Raw genomic sequence first — 18074 nt, 5'->3', positions numbered from 1 at the left:
CAAACACATCCAGACCTTGAAGGAACAGAGGCTTCAACAGAGTTCAAAACATACATTTGAAGGGAAACGGCACATTATTGCAGGACTGATCTGAAGAACTTAAGCACTTACCGTGACATTAGAAAAGGACAATACAGCTGTGATGTAATTCTAATAAACACATGTATAATGTGTGTATGAGCAAAAAAATTGCAGCCATATATTAAGTTCTCTCTCAGCATCCTCAAAGTAATGTATAGCGTTAGAATCACCTGCTTTGTTGGAGCACTATTCACTTATTTTTGTTTGTCACACTCTTGAAAACCTTTTAAGAATGCGGTTTTGCTGACTGGCATATGTACAAAACCTTACAAAAATAGAGATATTCATGACCAATTTACATTTTTACTGTGTCACCACTGGTGCAAACCGAGGATATTCATTAGATGAAGCTGAACCCCATCTCATCTCCTCATCCTCACCCTTAAAAAGACCAGCACTCATTCCAAATCGCAAACGTTTTACCAACATGTCCTCACTCTTTTGGATCATACTGACAAAAATATTTAAAGACTCTGAGAGAAGGGACTAAAACCCACATCTACAATAATTTCGCATTACAAGTCAGTAAACTACGCATACTCATCCTCAAAGGAAAAACAGCTAAACGTTTCCACGGTTTATGCACCATCAGGAGCTCAGACGATAAAATGTACTCCACCAAAACACTACACAACTTTTGAACTCAAATTAGATGTTTTATGTAGTACTGTGATTCTGAACTTGCAATTGACATCATCTAAAAGCTGGTGAGGACCCCCTTCAAAGGGAATTATCCATTTACAGATCAATGGCCGAAGAGGTTTATCAAGAAGACTCTTCAAAATATACTTTATCAAAGACAGGCGCACATATCTAAGCATACAAGAAACCAAACACACGCAGGAATGACTTATCCAGAAGATTTGTGTCTGTGTTTATGGGCCATTAGGATTCCACAAGTCTGAAAGAGCTGAACCCAGAGCACTTGAAGTCTGAAGATTGCCAATGGTGACTGCCCAGGAGTTAAGAAAGCCCTGCAGTTCCAGATGATGTCCTGACTCTCAGTGACTAACAATGTACTCCCGTAGGTAGGACTGGGTGAGGCTGCGAAGTTCTTCTAGAGCATAGTCCTCGGGCATGGGCAGGCGCCCGATGTGGGGGGCCAAGTGGCACAAGGGAATGTGACGGGGGTCTGGAGTGCCCTCGCCACCCTGCTGAAGGCTTAGCACCACACGCAGGATGTTAGCCACACGTTTGGCCATTTCTGCAAGCACAAACATTGGAGGACCAAAGTTAACAATGTCTAGAAATAACCAAATAAGCAAGATCATGCAGACATGTTAAAAGACAGCCATGGAAACTCATCTCTGACCTGACTGAGCAAGTCTGTCTTTGGCTTTAGAGCAGGGAAGTAGTTCAATCCTGCTGCACAGAGATGTTACATCTGTGTGTAGACGCTCCAGCTCATATCCTGGACTCTCCATCTATATGTACACAAAATAGGAGTTACAAATAAAAAAATCATTTAAAAATTTTTTAGAGGCCAACAACAAACATGAGTAATTGGAGTAACACCCACTGTGCCTACTCCATTGTAGTATTCAAAGCAATTCTAGAAATAAAAATAAATTAGCTGTTTGAGGTACCCGCTGAATGGCTTGGAGGGTCTGAATAACGCGGATGTAGTCCAGGTAGACCCGGCCTGACGTGTCCCAGTCTTGGATCTGTACGCTGCGCTCAGGCACTGCCAAACCTTCCAGGAACTCCATCAGGTAATCATGATTATCATTAATGATGCAGTCTTCAAGAGCACCGTGAGAACAAAGGAAGATAGTTCCCCGTTAGAGTGAAGGCTATCGCCATCATTATGTACCAGAGTGAGATTTTCATGACTGAGTACTAACCTGAGGCCAGGTTCTGGATGACTAGTCGGTGGCAGTGATTCCAGTGGCCAGCCTTGTAGAGGTGCAGCGCTTCTCTGTGTTTATCTCCATCCCTACAGGCGCGGATGGCCTTGGCTTCGTGGATCCAATGTATGGGGATCAGCAGCTTGTCTGTAAGAAAACGCTCCTTCTCTGCAGACTCCTCAGTCTCCTCAAGGGGGCAGTGCTGGTTCAACATCTCTCGCACAGCACGCTCTCGAAGTCTACAGGCCCAAATATATGAATGATCAGCAAAGCTTAGTTGTTTAAAATTACTTACTTAAAGAATTAATTATTTACAGATAAGGCTACAGGGCCACTGCATAATTTTTAAAAACAAAAACAATGCTTTTTAGTACCTTTTTAAGACTTCAACAAAGGAAAAAAAAACTAACCATTTACTACACTACACAACAAAGCACACAAATTCAAAAATGGCACGTTAACGTCTACTTTACTTAAACAATGGCCAGTTTCTAACCAAAGTCAGCATTTTTAGACCGATATGAGATAATATATGATATGCAGCTTTCATTTGCTTTTAAGCATGTACGCAGTGTTTAGGGGAACTATTCCTTAAATCAGCAGCTCAGGATAAGCTCTGTTGAAATTAAAGACTCGTTACTTACGCGGAGTCAGGGATATGCAGCAAAACAAAAACCGCCATCTCCCAGAGGCCTGCACTCTCGAGCTGAGCAGCATAGCTGGCGTGCAGGAGGCCCTGACGTGGCAGTGAGAGGTGGGTGTAGTTTAAAGCCTGCAGCACATTCCACAGGTGCCAGCTCAGCCTGTAGTCCAGCTGATCTGCAGTCACCGTGCTGGGATCCAGTAGCTGCTGCAGGCTGTAGTGCCTGAGAGAAAAAGGAAGAAGCCGACTGAATTTCAAAAGTCCACCATAACTAATTAAGAGAAGACAAGTGAGAAGCAGTTCTACAGCAATACTTTGACAACTCCAAAACAAAAAAATCTGTAGAATTCCTCAAAATGACAGATCTGTTGGACCAGACTTTCAAAGACAACTGGGATTGGTTAGGCTCTATACCTATAGTAATCTAAAGGCATGCACAAAAAAACATGTTCCTTACTTGACACTATAGAGTTTGAGAAGGTGGAAGCAGATGTCATAGAGCGATTTCTTAGATTCTGTGTCCTCCATCTCCTCATCCAGACCTAGCAATTCTGTGTCATCCACATACGGAGGGAAAGGTGCACAAGCATACTTCCTCCCGTCCTCCAGACCCTGACAACATGACAGCAAAAAAATAAACCACAGATGTTCCTCACATCACTGTCAAACAATGAATGCCTTTAAAACAAAAGTGTTCAAATAGTAGTTTCAGACAAAAAGGCACTGATTTGTGTACCCATTTCATCCATCCTTTAAAATAGGACATGGCTATATAACAATATTTATTACTTATGTGCTAATTACATCACAATGTGTCATAAGTTTTTCTAAGCATATCATGGAATTAGTGCAGCTCAAAATCCAAATCTTTATTCGCCATGTACCAGGTGTACAATGAATTTCTCTTGGTGCAGGTGTCAACATAAAATTAAATTCCATAAAATGAACACTACATATAAACATAAAATAGACAATACACAAACAACCTGCAAGTAAAAGGATGTACAACAGGAGATAAGTACAGCTACAATCAAATACTGAATTACTGCAGTGCACTTGTTATAGTAGGGGAAAGTGGCAGAGGCACTCATTCAAAAAAAATTATGGCATGGTATATATGGTGGTTATGTACTTTACAGCAGTATAATAAAGTGCATATGCACCCATGAGAAGGGTCCTTGTTTAGGAGAATGATTGCCTGGGGAAAGAAGAGGTGGAGGGGGCGAGCGGTCCGAGTCCCTAGGGCTTTCACTCTTGGTCTCTGCTAAGTTTGCTAAAAGGGGACATTGAGCTGCCACAGTTGTTCTAGTAGAAGGTCAGAAATAATGGTGTTGAAAGCAGAGCTACAGTCTACAAACAACACATGGGCCTCAGTGTTAGGGCCAGCCAAGTGTTACAAGATGTAGTACAGAGCCAAATTAATGCCAGGTTTTTACACTAAATCAAAACATCACACAAACTAGCTTTAAAGTTGAGCTTAATAGTTACTAAATATTTACATCTCCCTCTCAGCAGGTGTATGTTTGGGAAAGCCATTAGAAATCACACAGAAAGCACAAAAAGATCAAAAACATGATTTTTTTTGGTTAACTAAGCTAAAAATTCTAAACACTATATGCTGTGATTTTACATACAGCTCTAATCATCGCCCTGGTTTTAACTCCGAGCATGAAGCTAAACAAACACAGCTCCATCTCAGTGAGACTCAGCAGCTGCAACTTGAACATTGTTTTCTTCTAGGGTGGATATTTTTTCCGCTAAAAAAGTCAGCGCAAGCCGCTGTCGCGTTTCCATGACAGCAGGTTTATAGACTGGTTTTAAACAGGTTATGTTAAAGTGATGTACGCATTACTTAGTTGTTACTAGTTAAGACCTGACTTGGGGATTTACAGTGCAATCAAACCTAGCAAAAGGGATAGTTTGAAACTAACTAGCGTTTACTAAGTCCTTAGTTAAGACTTCATGCCCAAATCCAAGTATAAACTTGCGCAAAACCAGTGCAACCCTCAGTCCTGGTCTGTAGTCATTCAGGCAGACAGATCTTTTGCATTTTAGGAATTGGTACGATGACAGAAGTCTTAAAACAAGCAGCTGCAACAGACTGGGTCAAGGACTGACTGAAGAGATCAGCGAGGATAGATAGCTGTTCTGAACAGTGCCGAGCACTGCAGGTGAAACACCATCGGGGCCAACTGCTTTCCAGACATTCTGCCTCCCAAGAACACAGCTGACCTGCTGTTTAGTGATGGTGATGCAAGTGGGTTGTAGGTGTTGTGGAGGTGAGAGCAGGTGGGAGTGAGGCATGAAGAGGCTGCTGACAGTGTAGTAGACAGACTGAAGCCAGAACAGGAGGAGAGGGGAGAGATGTCCATTGTGTTTCAAATCTTGTATAAAAGCTACTGGTTTAGCTTTAGTCTTGTTGGTTATGGTTTGAGGTTCTTTCCAGATGGAGGAACAGTTGTTCGAGGAGAAGTGCTCCACTACTTAAATGCATTGTGTGTACACCTTAGTCCCTGATCAGATATCGAACTTTGCTGTAACATGACTATCATGAAAGATTCTTACCTGGAATGCAGCCTCGTATTTGGCAAGAGAATCTGCTACAGAGGCAGTGGGAGGCAGCATGTACCACAGGTGCACAGCCACGCAGCGCTTCCAGTCCAGCTCAGAACACACATTTATACAGCAGTCTGTTGATTCCCACACCTGAAACCAGGTAGTAAGATAAGTAAGAAGTGATTTAACACATTTTCTAATTTGAAACATACTATAAAAGTTATAGCTGAAAAATATGAGATGATAATTTTTACTTAATTACATGTAAAAGAGGAAAAAAAAAGAAAGAATCTAAATTTCAATAATAGTTACACTATAAAACTTTCAAAACAATACTAAGTATTCCATACTAGTGTAAATATACAGTTTTTATTTATGCACACACACGCACACACACTTTAGAGACTTACAGGTTTGCCTGCTAGTAAGGCAAAAATTCTGAGCCTCTCCTCCTGAATGAAGGAGTCTGTCTGCATTCTATTCCAGTCTGCCAGCTGCAGAGCCAAGAGGTCTCTGCTGAACTGAGAGCCCACTGCTTGGGACAGCAATAGAGATAGACGATGGTCTCCTACAGACGCACAACCACAAAAGAAAAGAACCGATTGCCTCAATAGTACGCACAACAGAATCACAGCACAGCCCAACAGTACACTGTAACAATTTCCTCCTTTTGTTCTCACCGCTTTTCTGAGCCAGTCTGCAGGCCTCACTTATGCAGTGGCCAGTCAGATAGCTGAAGATGGCTTCCACCTGGCTGTGTGGCTGAGCTTGGCCCACTTCTTCCTGGATCCGCTGGGCCGCGCTTTCGGCCAGCCAGCGAGAGAAACTCCGCCTGCGAGCCAGTTGCTCTTGGTAATTCCCGCTGTGCTCAGCCTCCAAGTCCTGATCTCCCAGCCTGCCCCATAAAGCCGCACACAGGGTCCACACCTGCTGCCAGTGGCCCAGAACAGCTGACAGAAAGCAGAGGAAGAATGGACAGTTTCAATGGCAGGAAGTAATGATATAATTGAAGAGTCCTTTTCAGGTCTGAATAAATGTCATTCTTGTCAACAAAAAAAAATGTTCTCTGATTCTGTAACACTAGTGATTTTCAATACTTTGGTTATCCTGAGTTTGGGAGTGGTAAAGAGGTAAGGGGAGCCACATCCTACCATCTCCTGTCTCTTTGTTGACCTCCACAATCCACTGAGCATATTCGTGCAGTGCTTCCACTCCTTTTTCGGGCTGGATGAAGGGGCAAGCATCTTCAGTGCTGATAGTGCTGTGTTTGAGCCCAATTTCCAGTGGCCGGTGGTAGACAGCTATGCTCTCTGTCGTCTTCTTGGGCTCCATGCCCACCACTTGCTCTACATGTACTTTAAAGGGGCTTTCAGTGATCCTGCAAAAACACCACAACAAAAAGGTACGGAAAACTGCATAAAGGAATATTTATCTTTGAAAAAAAGAAATAAATACAACTAAAGCAAGACATTTAATAGACATACTTTTAAAAGATATTCGCAGTACATAAGCAACCACAGCAATTCTCGAGCATATGCTTAATCAAATAGAAACTGAACAGCCAAGAGCTCTTAGTAAATGAGATTACTGTTCATCACGTTATTCAGAGACCACCAAACAGCTGCTCAACTCACTGCCTGGACTTTGTAGGTTTGGGCAAGAAGCCGAATCCCATGGTATCTGCGGCCTGTTCCTTTGACTCTTGCGCTGTGCTGAGCGGATCTCCACAGTGCACCAGTGTCCAGTTTGGGCCCCAACCGACCCTAAAGGAACGACCCATGTACAGTGCTGCATCCATCAGCAGGCGCCCCTTCCCCAGAGTAACTGAGCACTCCCGAGACACAGGGCCCTCCAGCCTGCGAGCCCCTACTGTACGCAGGGTGACTTCTGGAACTGGAGGTGGCAAGAGGAAGGAGGGGCCCAACGAGGGCCATGGTGTGTCCGAGACTGCTGGCTTACTGAGCTTCTGAGGGATCCCTCCAAAAGGAACATCTGGCAGATGGGCAAGGAGCCCTCCACCTGACAAGAATTTGGTCTGCAGAAGGCTGCCCACTGTCAGGGAGGAAGAGACAGGAAAGGCACAATATGATTCAGATCAGTAAATAAAAACTTCATAAACCGTATCAAGAGTAATGTTCTCCACATTTCAAGATTTTAGACTCTGCTAACCTGACAGACCGCCTTGGGGTTTACCAAGTAAAACCCTGGGAGACGCAACCTCCTCCAAGATTTTCTGAGGCAGCTGCTCATGAAACGGGTCACACTCATCATCCCCAGCAAAGAGAGATGCTTTCATAATCTGTTTAAAACAAACACTGCATCAGTGAAGAAAGCACACGAGTACACAAAAGTGGGAGAAGGTTATGGTGACAGTGCTGTCAGATAAAACCTGCAACTGTAATTTTTTTTTATTTATTTTAAAATAATTTAAAAGGCCAGCTGTCCTTTACGTTGTGTGTGGTGAACAGACTAAATGGTCCAACATAAACACATTTTACTTTAAATACTTTTAAACAAACTTACTTTTTAAACTTACATTAAAAAACATTTTTCACTGTTTTGAAACATCATTTTGGAAAAAGATGCATGAGCATCCTCATATGCTTGACTGTGCACTGCCTGTGTGATGCAATATCAAATAAAGTTTGCACTATTTGCGGGATATGAAGGCCATTAAATATACATTACCTGAAGGGTGTGAGGGTTGATTCCTAGCGAAGAGGCGATCTGGCTGGAAGCAGAGACAGGCTCATGCTCAGCAGGGGTTTCTACCCTTAGTGCCATCTTAGCATCCTCCTCTAGAGCACCCTCATCCTCCTCACACAAAACTCCATCTGCATGTTGTTCCTGGGTAATGTCGGCCATGTCACTGTCCAGTTCCGACACACGACTGAGAAGCTCCAACAATGCCGTGCTCTACGCAAATATGTGCAAAGACACACCATTTGAGATGTACATATTTTTACATATGTACACTCTGTATGATCACTGAATATGTATTCAACAGTACAAAGACATAACTACAAGTCACTTCACAGTATTATATTAGGCAATATATAAAAGTAAAAATTATCCACAGGCTGCAGGCATTTCTACGCACACATGAATCTGACTGACACAAATGTTTATTGCAATTTTATTGTTGATGGGACACATGACAAAATTAATCAAAGGCACACACTCATATCACTCCATTCATTTAATCTTTCTGAAAATCTAGAAACTGCAACATTTTTAAAAAGCATTACAACCTCGGGAAGATGTTTGTCATTAGAGGCACACTCAATTTACTTTACATAAAGTTACTTTAAGAACCAATACATGTATTTGCGTACTCCTCATATAATCCAAAAACTGCATCAATTTCACACAATACGTTGGCAAATAGTTTTCCAAATACATTCATCAGTGCATGTGAGGTTGGTCATCTCACAATATTTCAAATACATCCTAAAGTTCATGACAGCATCATCCAGACGCTCTCTCATGATTATTATATTACTTACTGTTAGCTTGGTTTATTACAGTAATGTGTTATTTAATGTAATCTGCAAACTACGCTCTCAAATGTTTATTAAAGAAAGACAGAACACATACCTCATGAATTAGGTAACTGGACTACAATAAAATAAAATCCCTTCTGGAAACCAAAGTTAGTAGACTCAAAACTGAATCTAAGGCTTTAGCATGAGCGGCTGCCTCTCTGATTAAACAGTGCCCCTGAAAAGAGTAGCACACGTGCCATCCCACTAGACATTATGTTATATGAACTGTTTATGTATGTGAAAGTGGTACATTGCAATCATAAAATGTTATATTGATAACATTGATTATAGACATTAACGACCACAAGCCAGCTTTATTGACTCGCATCACAAATGTAGATGTGGGCCCAGGAGGCAAAGCAGGTATAGTTGAACCCAGTGTGTGTCAGACGCAGTGTGTTGCTCAGTCTACCTGAGCCTGGGGTGCCATCTGCTGCTGGGTCGGTGGAAGTTGTTGCAGCCCGGGCTGAATCGTCGTTTTCATTTTCTTTGGGTCAGTCTTCGCTGGGGGAACCTCCTCCTCCTCATCCGAATCCTGCAGGCCGTATTTGGAGAAGTGGGCCACCTGCCAAAGTAAAAGTTTTATGATAAATCATCAAAGCAAGTCAAGTACAGGAAAGTCAATAAAATGAAACGCACAGACAAAACATCTGACAGTAAATCTACATTGAAACATCTTTAAGAAATAACATGGAATAAAAGGAACAACAAATAGTGCAGAAGAAATCACAGAGGATCAGAACACATCCTACACAAAGATACTGTAGGCTAACAACATTACATGACAGGGCATTTACTAATAAATTCACAAATACTCAATATCTAGCCTCCTTACACTAATTCTCTCAAACTACTGTGGAGTGCGTAACTAACAAACTCTTGTTATTGGAACTTGCAGTACTGAGGATTTTAACCCTTCAATAATTAGCTAGTTACATGTCTAATTAAAAACAGACCTTAAAATGTTCTACTTAAATGAAGAATGAGCTAATAAGAATACTTTCTTGAAAATGTTACTGCCTCTTACCTCAAATACCCAGGAGCCAGTCTCAGGCCGATACTCCAGGAAGCGAGCACCCTGCCTGCGGGAGGCGTTCTCCAATCGTCCCTCGTAGTTCATTTCACTGAGACGCTCAGGACTCTTGATTTGTGTGCAGGTGGTTTTGTCATTGGGCCAAACACCATCAAGGGTCACTTCTGCTCGTCTATTAAAGACAAATGTTTATATTTAAACATGATGCATATATGAGAGTCAGATTGAAATCTCTTGAATAATACAGTGTCACAGGTTGAAGTAAAACCAAATTACAGGTCCTTAAAATTCAGAAAGGTCAAAACTAAAATTGTAGTGGAAATATACTGACCTGTTAAGTCCTTCTCCCACAGGAGGTTTGTCTTTGTCATCAGGGTAGACAATTACCTCCTTCCGTCTGAAGTGCACAATTTCATCAAGATTCATGTTTGTCAGATTGACTTCACCAGGGAAAAAAACTGACCCATAACCTGCAAGATCACACAATCATGATCAGTAAAACCTTCATTTTTGCCTAGCTAGAGAAAAGAAAACGATAAAGAAGGGGAAAAAATTGCATGAAAATCTCCATTACTGTGTCAGGTACCTTTTCTGCCAACAGTGAAGTTCTCCACAATACAGTCACCATTTTCATTCAGCATCTTTCCAAGTTCCTCCATTGATGGAATTGTATAGTAGCCCACTCGGCTGAGAACAATACCTGCAGACATAGGAAAGGAAAAAAAATAAAAATAAAAAATGCTGATGTCAAAAGCTTCTGGACAAAACGGACAAGCATTGCATGGAATCACTCTGTGGAACAGACAAAAAAGCTTTTAAAGTGTGTCTAAGGAAAAATCCTACCAGCTGGGTGAGGAGGTTTCTGGGCTTCCAGCTCTTCATCTCTGTCCTCCTGAACTGAGTCCTCTCCCAAAGAGATCTCCTCACTGCTGAGCTCCAATCCATTGCGAGCACTGACACCTCTCCGCATGTTCAGCTCAGTGATAGTATCCTGCAGTGAGGGACTGGGCTGCGAGTGTGGGATGGGCTTTGCAATGGGATTTGTGTAAAATTTGGACACTTCCAGATCATCTTCTGCTCCCCTCTCTATTTCTCCATCTCTGGTTTCCTCCGCATCTGATCTCAAACTGCACACAAGTTTAAATCATAGTTTACTAAGGCTTTTCTGATAGCATCATGCCAGCAGATCAACAGAAAACAGACAAAAAGAGGACAGGAAAGTTGGAGAGCTTCTGATGTCCTTTTCCTGGAGGAAATTTACTATGGCAAAATACTTTGAAGGGTGAGACATTCTAACTGATTATGAAATCTGACCTGAGTCCATTCTGTGGGTACTCTGAAGGAGAGGCCAAGTCATCAGTCTCTCTGTTTAGAGGACTGCTGTACAGACTGCTGCCATTCAGGTTCTTCAGCACAAGCTTCTTTATGCTCTTCCTACAATCACACAGGCAAAAGGAACATTTCAGCTAGTGCACTTTCACAAACTGTCACATTATGACAACAATACACTCTCTACAGATGAAAATACAGTTAAGCATTTGTACAATGCTGTCCTTTACCTGGGCATAAAGGCTCCATTGGTTAGTGAAGGTTCATCATCATCTAGCCCATCAAAGAGCTGAGATTTGGCAGAGCCTGAGGAGGTGAGGGCCTTGGGTCGCACACGTGTTGCAGGACGAGGGGTCAGCTTGTAGTGAGTGGGGGTTGTCAGAGCTTTCTGGGCAGCTGGATTTGTGGGCTTCAAACGCTGATTAAAATAAAGATAGGGAATCAGTGACAACGCAGTCACACCAACCGCATTTAAGCTTATGATGCGAAAAGTTCTAAATCAAAGTAATGATGAGAATTGGTAACCCACCTCCTCCTTCTTCTTAGGGTCAGAAAGAGGGTTTCTGAAAAGGGGCGAGTCTCCAAAAGGTGCGTAAGCCAGGGCATTAATCTGCTGCTGCAGCACTGCCTGCTGGGCCGCTGCCGCATTGGGGTCAGTCAGGGCTGAAAGGAAGAACAAGAAACACATAAATTACCCAATTTTCACATCTGTGGGCCCTGATTCTTGACATTTTTTAGACTGGGGCTCAACTTTATGTTTATAGAGACCCAAGGTGTTTTTAATGCCCACAGTGTTCAAGTGCAATACTTACCAACAGGTTGCTGTGGTGCTCCAAAGTTCAGTGCACTGGTTCCTGTATTGAATCCAGTAGCTCCAAATGTCCCTACAGTGCCCAGAGTTGAACCCATCTTGTTCTGGTTGTTTCCAAACAGAGATGTTTGTCCTGTGCCTACACCTGGAAGGAAGAGAACAGAAGCTTTTCAGATGCAATACACATAAAACCAGACAAAAGATTTCTGGAAAGCTCTAATACATAACCTATAAATAGAAACGCATGCACTAAAATGCACAGCTTCTACCTGCTCCAAAACTTGTTCCTAGACCTGTCCCTAGGCCACCCGTGGCAGTTTTATTTCCAAACAGACTCCCTCCAGCAGGATTGGCACCAAATCCTAAAATATATTAAGAACAAACTTTTAGCAGTTAGAAGCAACATGATACTAAGATCAAAACATACAAAAAATACTTTGCTACCAACAAATAAAGAACTAGGTCTGAAAGTACCCCTTGTGTTTTATACAAAAGTGACTCACCAAAATTGGAGGTGTTTGTGTTAGTTCCCAGAGTCAGGGGGGGCTTGTTGCCAAACAGGCCGGTACCTGTACCAAAGGAGGGTGCACTGGTGGTGGTTGTGCCAAAACCAGCAGGCTTATTTCCAAATAAGTTCTATAAGAACAAGAGAGTTGATTTCACCATCAGCACTGTAGAAAGTTTACATCTTGCAACTCACAGGTAATCATATCAGATGAACCATCATCCAACTAATTCAATTCAATTAAAATGCCAATACTGCAGAAGTTAAGAACATATGGACTAATACTTTCACAAAGATGCACTTTCACTAAATGAGCATGAACTCCTGATATTGCAAAAGTTCCTGTTATTCCACTAATTAGCATTGTACCCACATTCCCAAAGGCAGTGTTGTTCGGCCCAAAGAGGCCTGTGCCTGTGCCAAAGCCTGTGGCCGTACTGGTGTTCGCTGTGTTCCCAAACAGCCCACCAGTCTGAGTGGCAGCCGTACTTCCAAACAGGCCCTGCTCACGGAGAAAACAGAATTAAACAACAGTCTGTAGTCCTTGACATATCTAATAAAAAAAATAAAATTCAATGTGATTATTAGCATCTACAAATTTTACTATAATTACAGTTTACGATTTTAATTACCATGGTGTTGGTGTTTCCGAAAGAGAAGCCGGTGTTCTGGGCAGTGGTGGCCTGGCCGAAGGGCTTGAAGAGACTATTAGCAGGTTGTGGCTGGCTAAATAAACTGCTTGTGGTTGCACCAAAGCCACTTGTACCTGCAGAAGAGTTATTTTATTAGATTTCTAAATCACACTAGTTAGCATTCTTTAACAAGCACAAGTTAAGTTTGGGGATACCTAATAGATAACAGATGCATGACTATATTATTCAAGCTAGATACCACATGGTTTGGGTACATGAACAAAGGGGCATAATGCACAGCCTGCAAGATCAACATGTATGCAAACACAGTAGGCAAATGTGCAGAGTGACTACATAACTAAATTTCTACCTTTGTCTCTAAGCACCATCTTGAACTACATTTCAAAAGATACATTAACTTACTGGTGCCGAAGGAGGTTTTATTCTGGCCAAAGCTGAAGCCAGTATTTGTAGCTGAGGAACCAAAGAGTCCAGCAGCAGTGCTGGGAGTAGCTGCCCCTGTAGTCCCAAACAGGCCACCTGTGTTGGCTGCCATTGGGTTCGAGGGCCCCTTTCTGCCTGCTTGGTAGTCCTCCAACCTCAGCTCCTACAAAGCAAAGATGCAAGTGCTGAGCTCAAATACATCAACCTAATAGTAATCAAATTCAAATATAGAGAACTATAATGAAAAATGCTGTAGGCGTTGCTACTCACCTCTAAGGATTTGTTTTCGTACTCCTTCATGGCTGTGATGCATTGGTGTTTGGTGTTAATGCTGGTCGTCACACCGCTCTTGACCATTGTGTCACTTCCAGTTGGTGGCTTCACAAGGTATTAAAAAAAAAATTACGGTTAAATAAGGAAACCCTCATGCACTTCCTAGAACATATCAGAACGATGCAGAACAAAGCAAACCATACAAAAGTAGATGTGACCTACATTAAATTTGATTGTTGTGCCAGGCTGTGTAGCAGTGAAACCTGACGAACCAAACAGGGACCCTGAGGTGCCTCCAAATGGATTGGAAGTGGTGCTGGTGGTCCCAAACAGCCCGCCACTACTGGTACTGGTGCCAAAAGCTGCAAAGCAAATTTCACAACCACCGCAGTTAATTTACTTATTATCATTACATTTCTGGTTGCCACTCATCACACTTATTCATCTGAACTTACTGCCAAAAGAGGCAGGTTTATTGGCACCGAATGCATTGCCCTGCTGGGAGAAGAGTCCTCCACCTCCAGTGTTGGTGCTTCCAAAAAGACTGTTGGAGGTGCCACTGGCAGCACCAAACCCAAACCCACTGCTGGTAGAGGAAGTGACAGGCTGACTGAACGTGCTGGACCCAAAGAGCCCACCTAGACAGAACAGAAATCATGTTTAGAAGTTGTCTAATTAAATCTGAATTCAATTTAACACCACCATCCCCTGGTGTTCCAGTGTGTCATCTTGCTGTTATTCATATTAAGATTCAATGACTATGTAATTACGCAAACATACGTCTAGCAGTCAGCACAAGAATCCAATCTGTATATGCCTCCTACAATATCTACATCACTAGATGTGCTTGTATGCCTATATAAAAATAAACATATACTAAAAGTTTTTGGAAAAAGCTGTTGAGGTAATGCTGACAGTTTCTCAGCCTTTCAGTGCAGAAAAACAATGTGCTTTCAGTTCTGATGTAAGTAGCTGATTATCTTACGAATAATTTATTACATCTCAATCATTGTGATACCCAACAGCTTCAAAGAAACAAACGAGCAAAAAAAAAACATGTTTTATGTCAATATTGTACAGCCCTACACAGCAGTAGTATTTAGATAAAACAGCATACCAGGTTTGTTCTGAGTTGCCCCAAAGAGACCTCCTGTGTTGTTTGTGGTCCCAAAAGCAGAGGAGCCAAAGCCACCTGTTGTTCCAAACCCACTGTCTGGAAATTTAAAGCAAAACAACAGATTTCTGAGCTGCCCCTATACAGGCATATTTCCACTGTTGATAGGATGTGCAATTGATGCAATTCTGAAACAACCCATTTTGTAAGACAAAACTGACATCAGGCACTACTGACACTATTTTTGAAAAATACTGGACAAAAGGCGAATCCAGTCTTTGTTACTTTGAACCTTAACAAATATTTCAAAACTAATTCATGCCTCGAAAACATTTCATTCAGTAGGCTTTCTGCCATGCAAATGTATACCACTAATTTTAATCCCTGCACACTTACATTTCTTTTGTCGATTATGAAGACAAAAAGTTCTAGTAAAAGATTTAGTAAACCATTTAAGTTGCAACTTTGTCTTAATCCCGTGTCTTCTCAGAGAAGGCATTCAGACGACCTAGTAAAAATCTTAGTCATTCTCAACTTACTTTGCTGTCCAAACGTGGATGAAGTCCCAAATCCTCCTGTTCCTCCCCCAAAGGGGGCACCAAACGACTTGTTGAACATCTTTTGCTGCTATAGACCCTGCATATGTCTGCCCAAAAGACAAATAAATATTTATTTAAAAGAACGTTTCTAAAACATTTTTCATGATGTGTCACACTTACACAAATAAACGGATTTAGCAAGAATATATGTAGCTAGAGCTCTTCTGTAGCCAATAGCCAGCAGAGGTAAAGTACAAAGTCACACAAGTAAACGCACTTTCATTTCAAAAATCACCAAAGTTTTGGAATCCTACACATTTTCACACACAGGTCAGTTACTGTCACATTCAAAGTTAGCTGGTTAATATTTTGACTATGTTTGAAATAAAGCCATTCGGCCATCTAACGTTACCTGTAACAACCAAAACAGTGTACTGATCAGTTTAGTTCGTTAAATCGTTCACTATTCACTGCACAGCTCCTTGCTACATAACGTGTGAGTGAACTGGTTAAAGAATGACAATTAAACTAGAGGATTTAATGTAAGACAAACGCTGCTACAGCATGGCTCACACTACAAAATGCACTTTTTTCTGTAAAATGGAGCGATTACACAGCTGACCTGTAACTAAAATGTAATTTTAATGCTTTTAAAAGTTAGCCAGCTTTCTGACGAGGCCGAAGCTAACTAGTTAGCTTCCTACTCGCCAGCGTCTTATTTTTCCATTCCACCTTTAAATATGGCAGCAGTTGCATTTTTGCCCCTGTACCATTTAAGGTGGAAAGGTAAACTGAAATAAGAAGGTAACTTAAGCTTCGTGCCAATCTGACTAACCAGGCAATAACTGGTGCCAGTTAGATAATCGTGGGCGCCAGAAACAGGCCTAATGATAGCAACGCCGCTGTGCTGACTGACGGCTCGTGCTGCCTGGCATAGCAACATTAGCTAAATACGTTAGACAACATTGGTATCACTGGTTTCAGATACGTCACTGAAACAACAAACACTACCTGTAATTTAATTACCGGCCTGAACCGCTCAAAAACGTGTATTGTAACCGGATTTATCCTGAGAAAACCAGTGTGCGCAAATATCCGCCGGCCAAAGCCAGTTTCGTTTTGCTGTAACTCGTTCTGTTTGTTATGCTGCAGCTCTTAATTTAATGCACTTAGCGTCCCTGGTGTGGAATAATGCATATTTACGTTTTATATTACTTTTATCAGATTCACGTACTTAGACAAAACAAGCGAAAACACTTAGATACACAACGTTAGCGGCACCGACATCATGTGCTTGTGAACTAGCCGTCTAACCTAGCTACCTCGCTGACGTGAGCTAGCTAAATTAGCTTTTAGCTGACAAATGTGGACAACTTCTGGACATGTCTTTAACAATATAAGGAAATCCCGAAGTTGTAGACCATACTTGTATAAAATATACACTGACTGACCGGGGGAGCATAACTATGTAAGAATTACCATCCAGTACAGCGGAACTTTTGAATTCCACACGCCTTAACTCGCTGGCTAATCAGCTACCGCGCTAGCAGCGAAGATTCAAAATGTGATTTCGACAACAAACAAACGCCGTTCAGATACTCACCGTATACGCTGCGGTCGCTGCTCTCAGCAAGGTTCGTAAGTGCTTCTCTTGGTCTCCTCAGATGGTGGATGTTTCATAGGACTGTTTGCACACAGTTTAAGTACGCCGTTTACTCGGTTTCAGGTTTCAGACATTTGGCTAACTTGTGTCGAAGGAGGGAAACGTAGTTAGCAAGCAAAGCTAAGCTATTAGCAGCTTAGGTCATAACTCGTCATCAGACGTCACCACGTTCAGCACGAATTGTGTCCATCTCCCACACACCGGATGCTTTTAATGCATTTTTTACAAGTGAAAATGAAGTGGACAACAACCTTAATAGGTCAAAACAGATACATTATTGTGTGAAACGGCTTTAGAAAATGCTTATTTATCCAATTATCTCCTCGCTCACATTTACGCGTTATTTAAAGAATGCTAAAACTTTAATAAAAGTTTAATACTAGCATCAGATTTTCTCCACTGATTAAACATAATTCTTAGAGTTGATTTTTTTTAATATCCTACATTTCTTATGCATTTTCCAACCTCTCTTTATCCCTTAAAATTAAACAAGCTACTGCTGTTACTGTGCCTTTACGCCTGATATATGTAAATAGTCTGCGCTTAAACACGGTGCCCGACGCTTACTGGTGCCGACTTGCCGCTTTTTACGTAACGGGGCAAAATAAGCCGTTTATTTTGAGTGTCAGTGGCGCTTTTACCGACTCTTACATACACGGAGTAGCTTTTCTTCAATGAAGACAAAAATGGCAATAGAAGCTGTTGTAGATGCCCTTACTGAGGTCGAACTGCCACTTTAGGATTCAGAAAGTTTAAAGTTTATGTATGAATGTTTGATGCATGTATTTCTTTGTTTGTGCATCAGGATTCACAAGTTTATTATTCATAACATCAATAATATCAGGTACAATGGGGTCTCAGTTTTTGATGGCCTTGATTCAGTTTCCAAATCCAGCTCTTCTTGGATTAAAATCTGGTGAGTTGGATCAATCACTCATACGAATTATTAATTACAAATTTAATTATATGCTTCCCATATCAGATAAACTGAGTGTCAAATTATGTGTGTATATATATATCTATATACGTGTGTGTGTATAATTTCATTTTAAGTCAATG

General features: G+C 41.6%; 1 protein-coding gene across 3 annotated transcripts; it reads right to left on the bottom strand.

Moving 5' to 3' along the window:
• Positions 1-128: 128 nt before the first annotated feature.
• On the bottom strand, positions 129-17183 carry nup98 (nucleoporin 98 and 96 precursor). Of its 3 annotated transcripts, none has more exons than XM_036587438.1 (33): positions 16956-17183; positions 15353-15459; positions 14817-14912; positions 14155-14337; positions 13922-14061; positions 13697-13804; positions 13406-13589; positions 12983-13116; positions 12724-12852; positions 12349-12481; positions 12115-12207; positions 11847-11990; positions 11564-11697; positions 11265-11452; positions 11020-11139; positions 10549-10832; positions 10292-10405; positions 10037-10175; positions 9700-9877; positions 9085-9237; positions 7816-8043; positions 7297-7426; positions 6762-7179; positions 6279-6505; positions 5808-6077; positions 5538-5695; positions 5137-5277; positions 3029-3183; positions 2573-2794; positions 1926-2167; positions 1668-1822; positions 1394-1505; positions 129-1285 (listed from the first exon to the last, which is right to left on the bottom strand). In XM_036587438.1, the coding sequence occupies exons 2-33, from the start codon at positions 15429-15431 to the stop codon at positions 1083-1085; spliced, it is 5394 nt and encodes a 1797-aa protein (XP_036443331.1). In that variant the 5' UTR covers positions 15432-15459; positions 16956-17183; the 3' UTR covers positions 129-1082. The 3 variants fall into 3 exon arrangements, with proteins under 3 accessions (XP_036443331.1, XP_036443332.1, XP_036443333.1); XM_036587439.1 differs by lacking the exon at positions 16956-17183 and adding an exon at positions 16832-16898; XM_036587440.1 differs by lacking the exon at positions 16956-17183 and adding an exon at positions 16188-16270.
• Positions 17184-18074: the final 891 nt, after the last annotated feature.

Source organism: Colossoma macropomum, unplaced genomic scaffold (assembly GCF_904425465.1).
Source record: "Colossoma macropomum unplaced genomic scaffold, Colossoma_macropomum, whole genome shotgun sequence".
Lineage (NCBI taxonomy): Eukaryota > Metazoa > Chordata > Actinopteri > Characiformes > Serrasalmidae > Colossoma > Colossoma macropomum.
This window is presented reverse-complemented; position numbering and strand designations above follow the sequence as displayed.

Bases quoted from the DNA above. Each gene is read 5' to 3' on its own strand.
- nup98 (XM_036587438.1), bottom strand. From the start codon at position 15,431: ATGTTCAACAAGTCGTTTGGTGCCCCCTTTGGGGGAGGAACAGGAGGA. The intron at 11,991-12,114 runs GTAGAAGCTGTG...TCTTCCTTCCAG, and splicing joins AGGAACAAGTTTTGGAGCAG to GTGTAGGCACAGGACAAACA. The intron at 7,427-7,815 runs GTAATGTATATT...TGTTTTAAACAG, and splicing joins TCAACCCTCACACCCTTCAG to ATTATGAAAGCATCTCTCTT.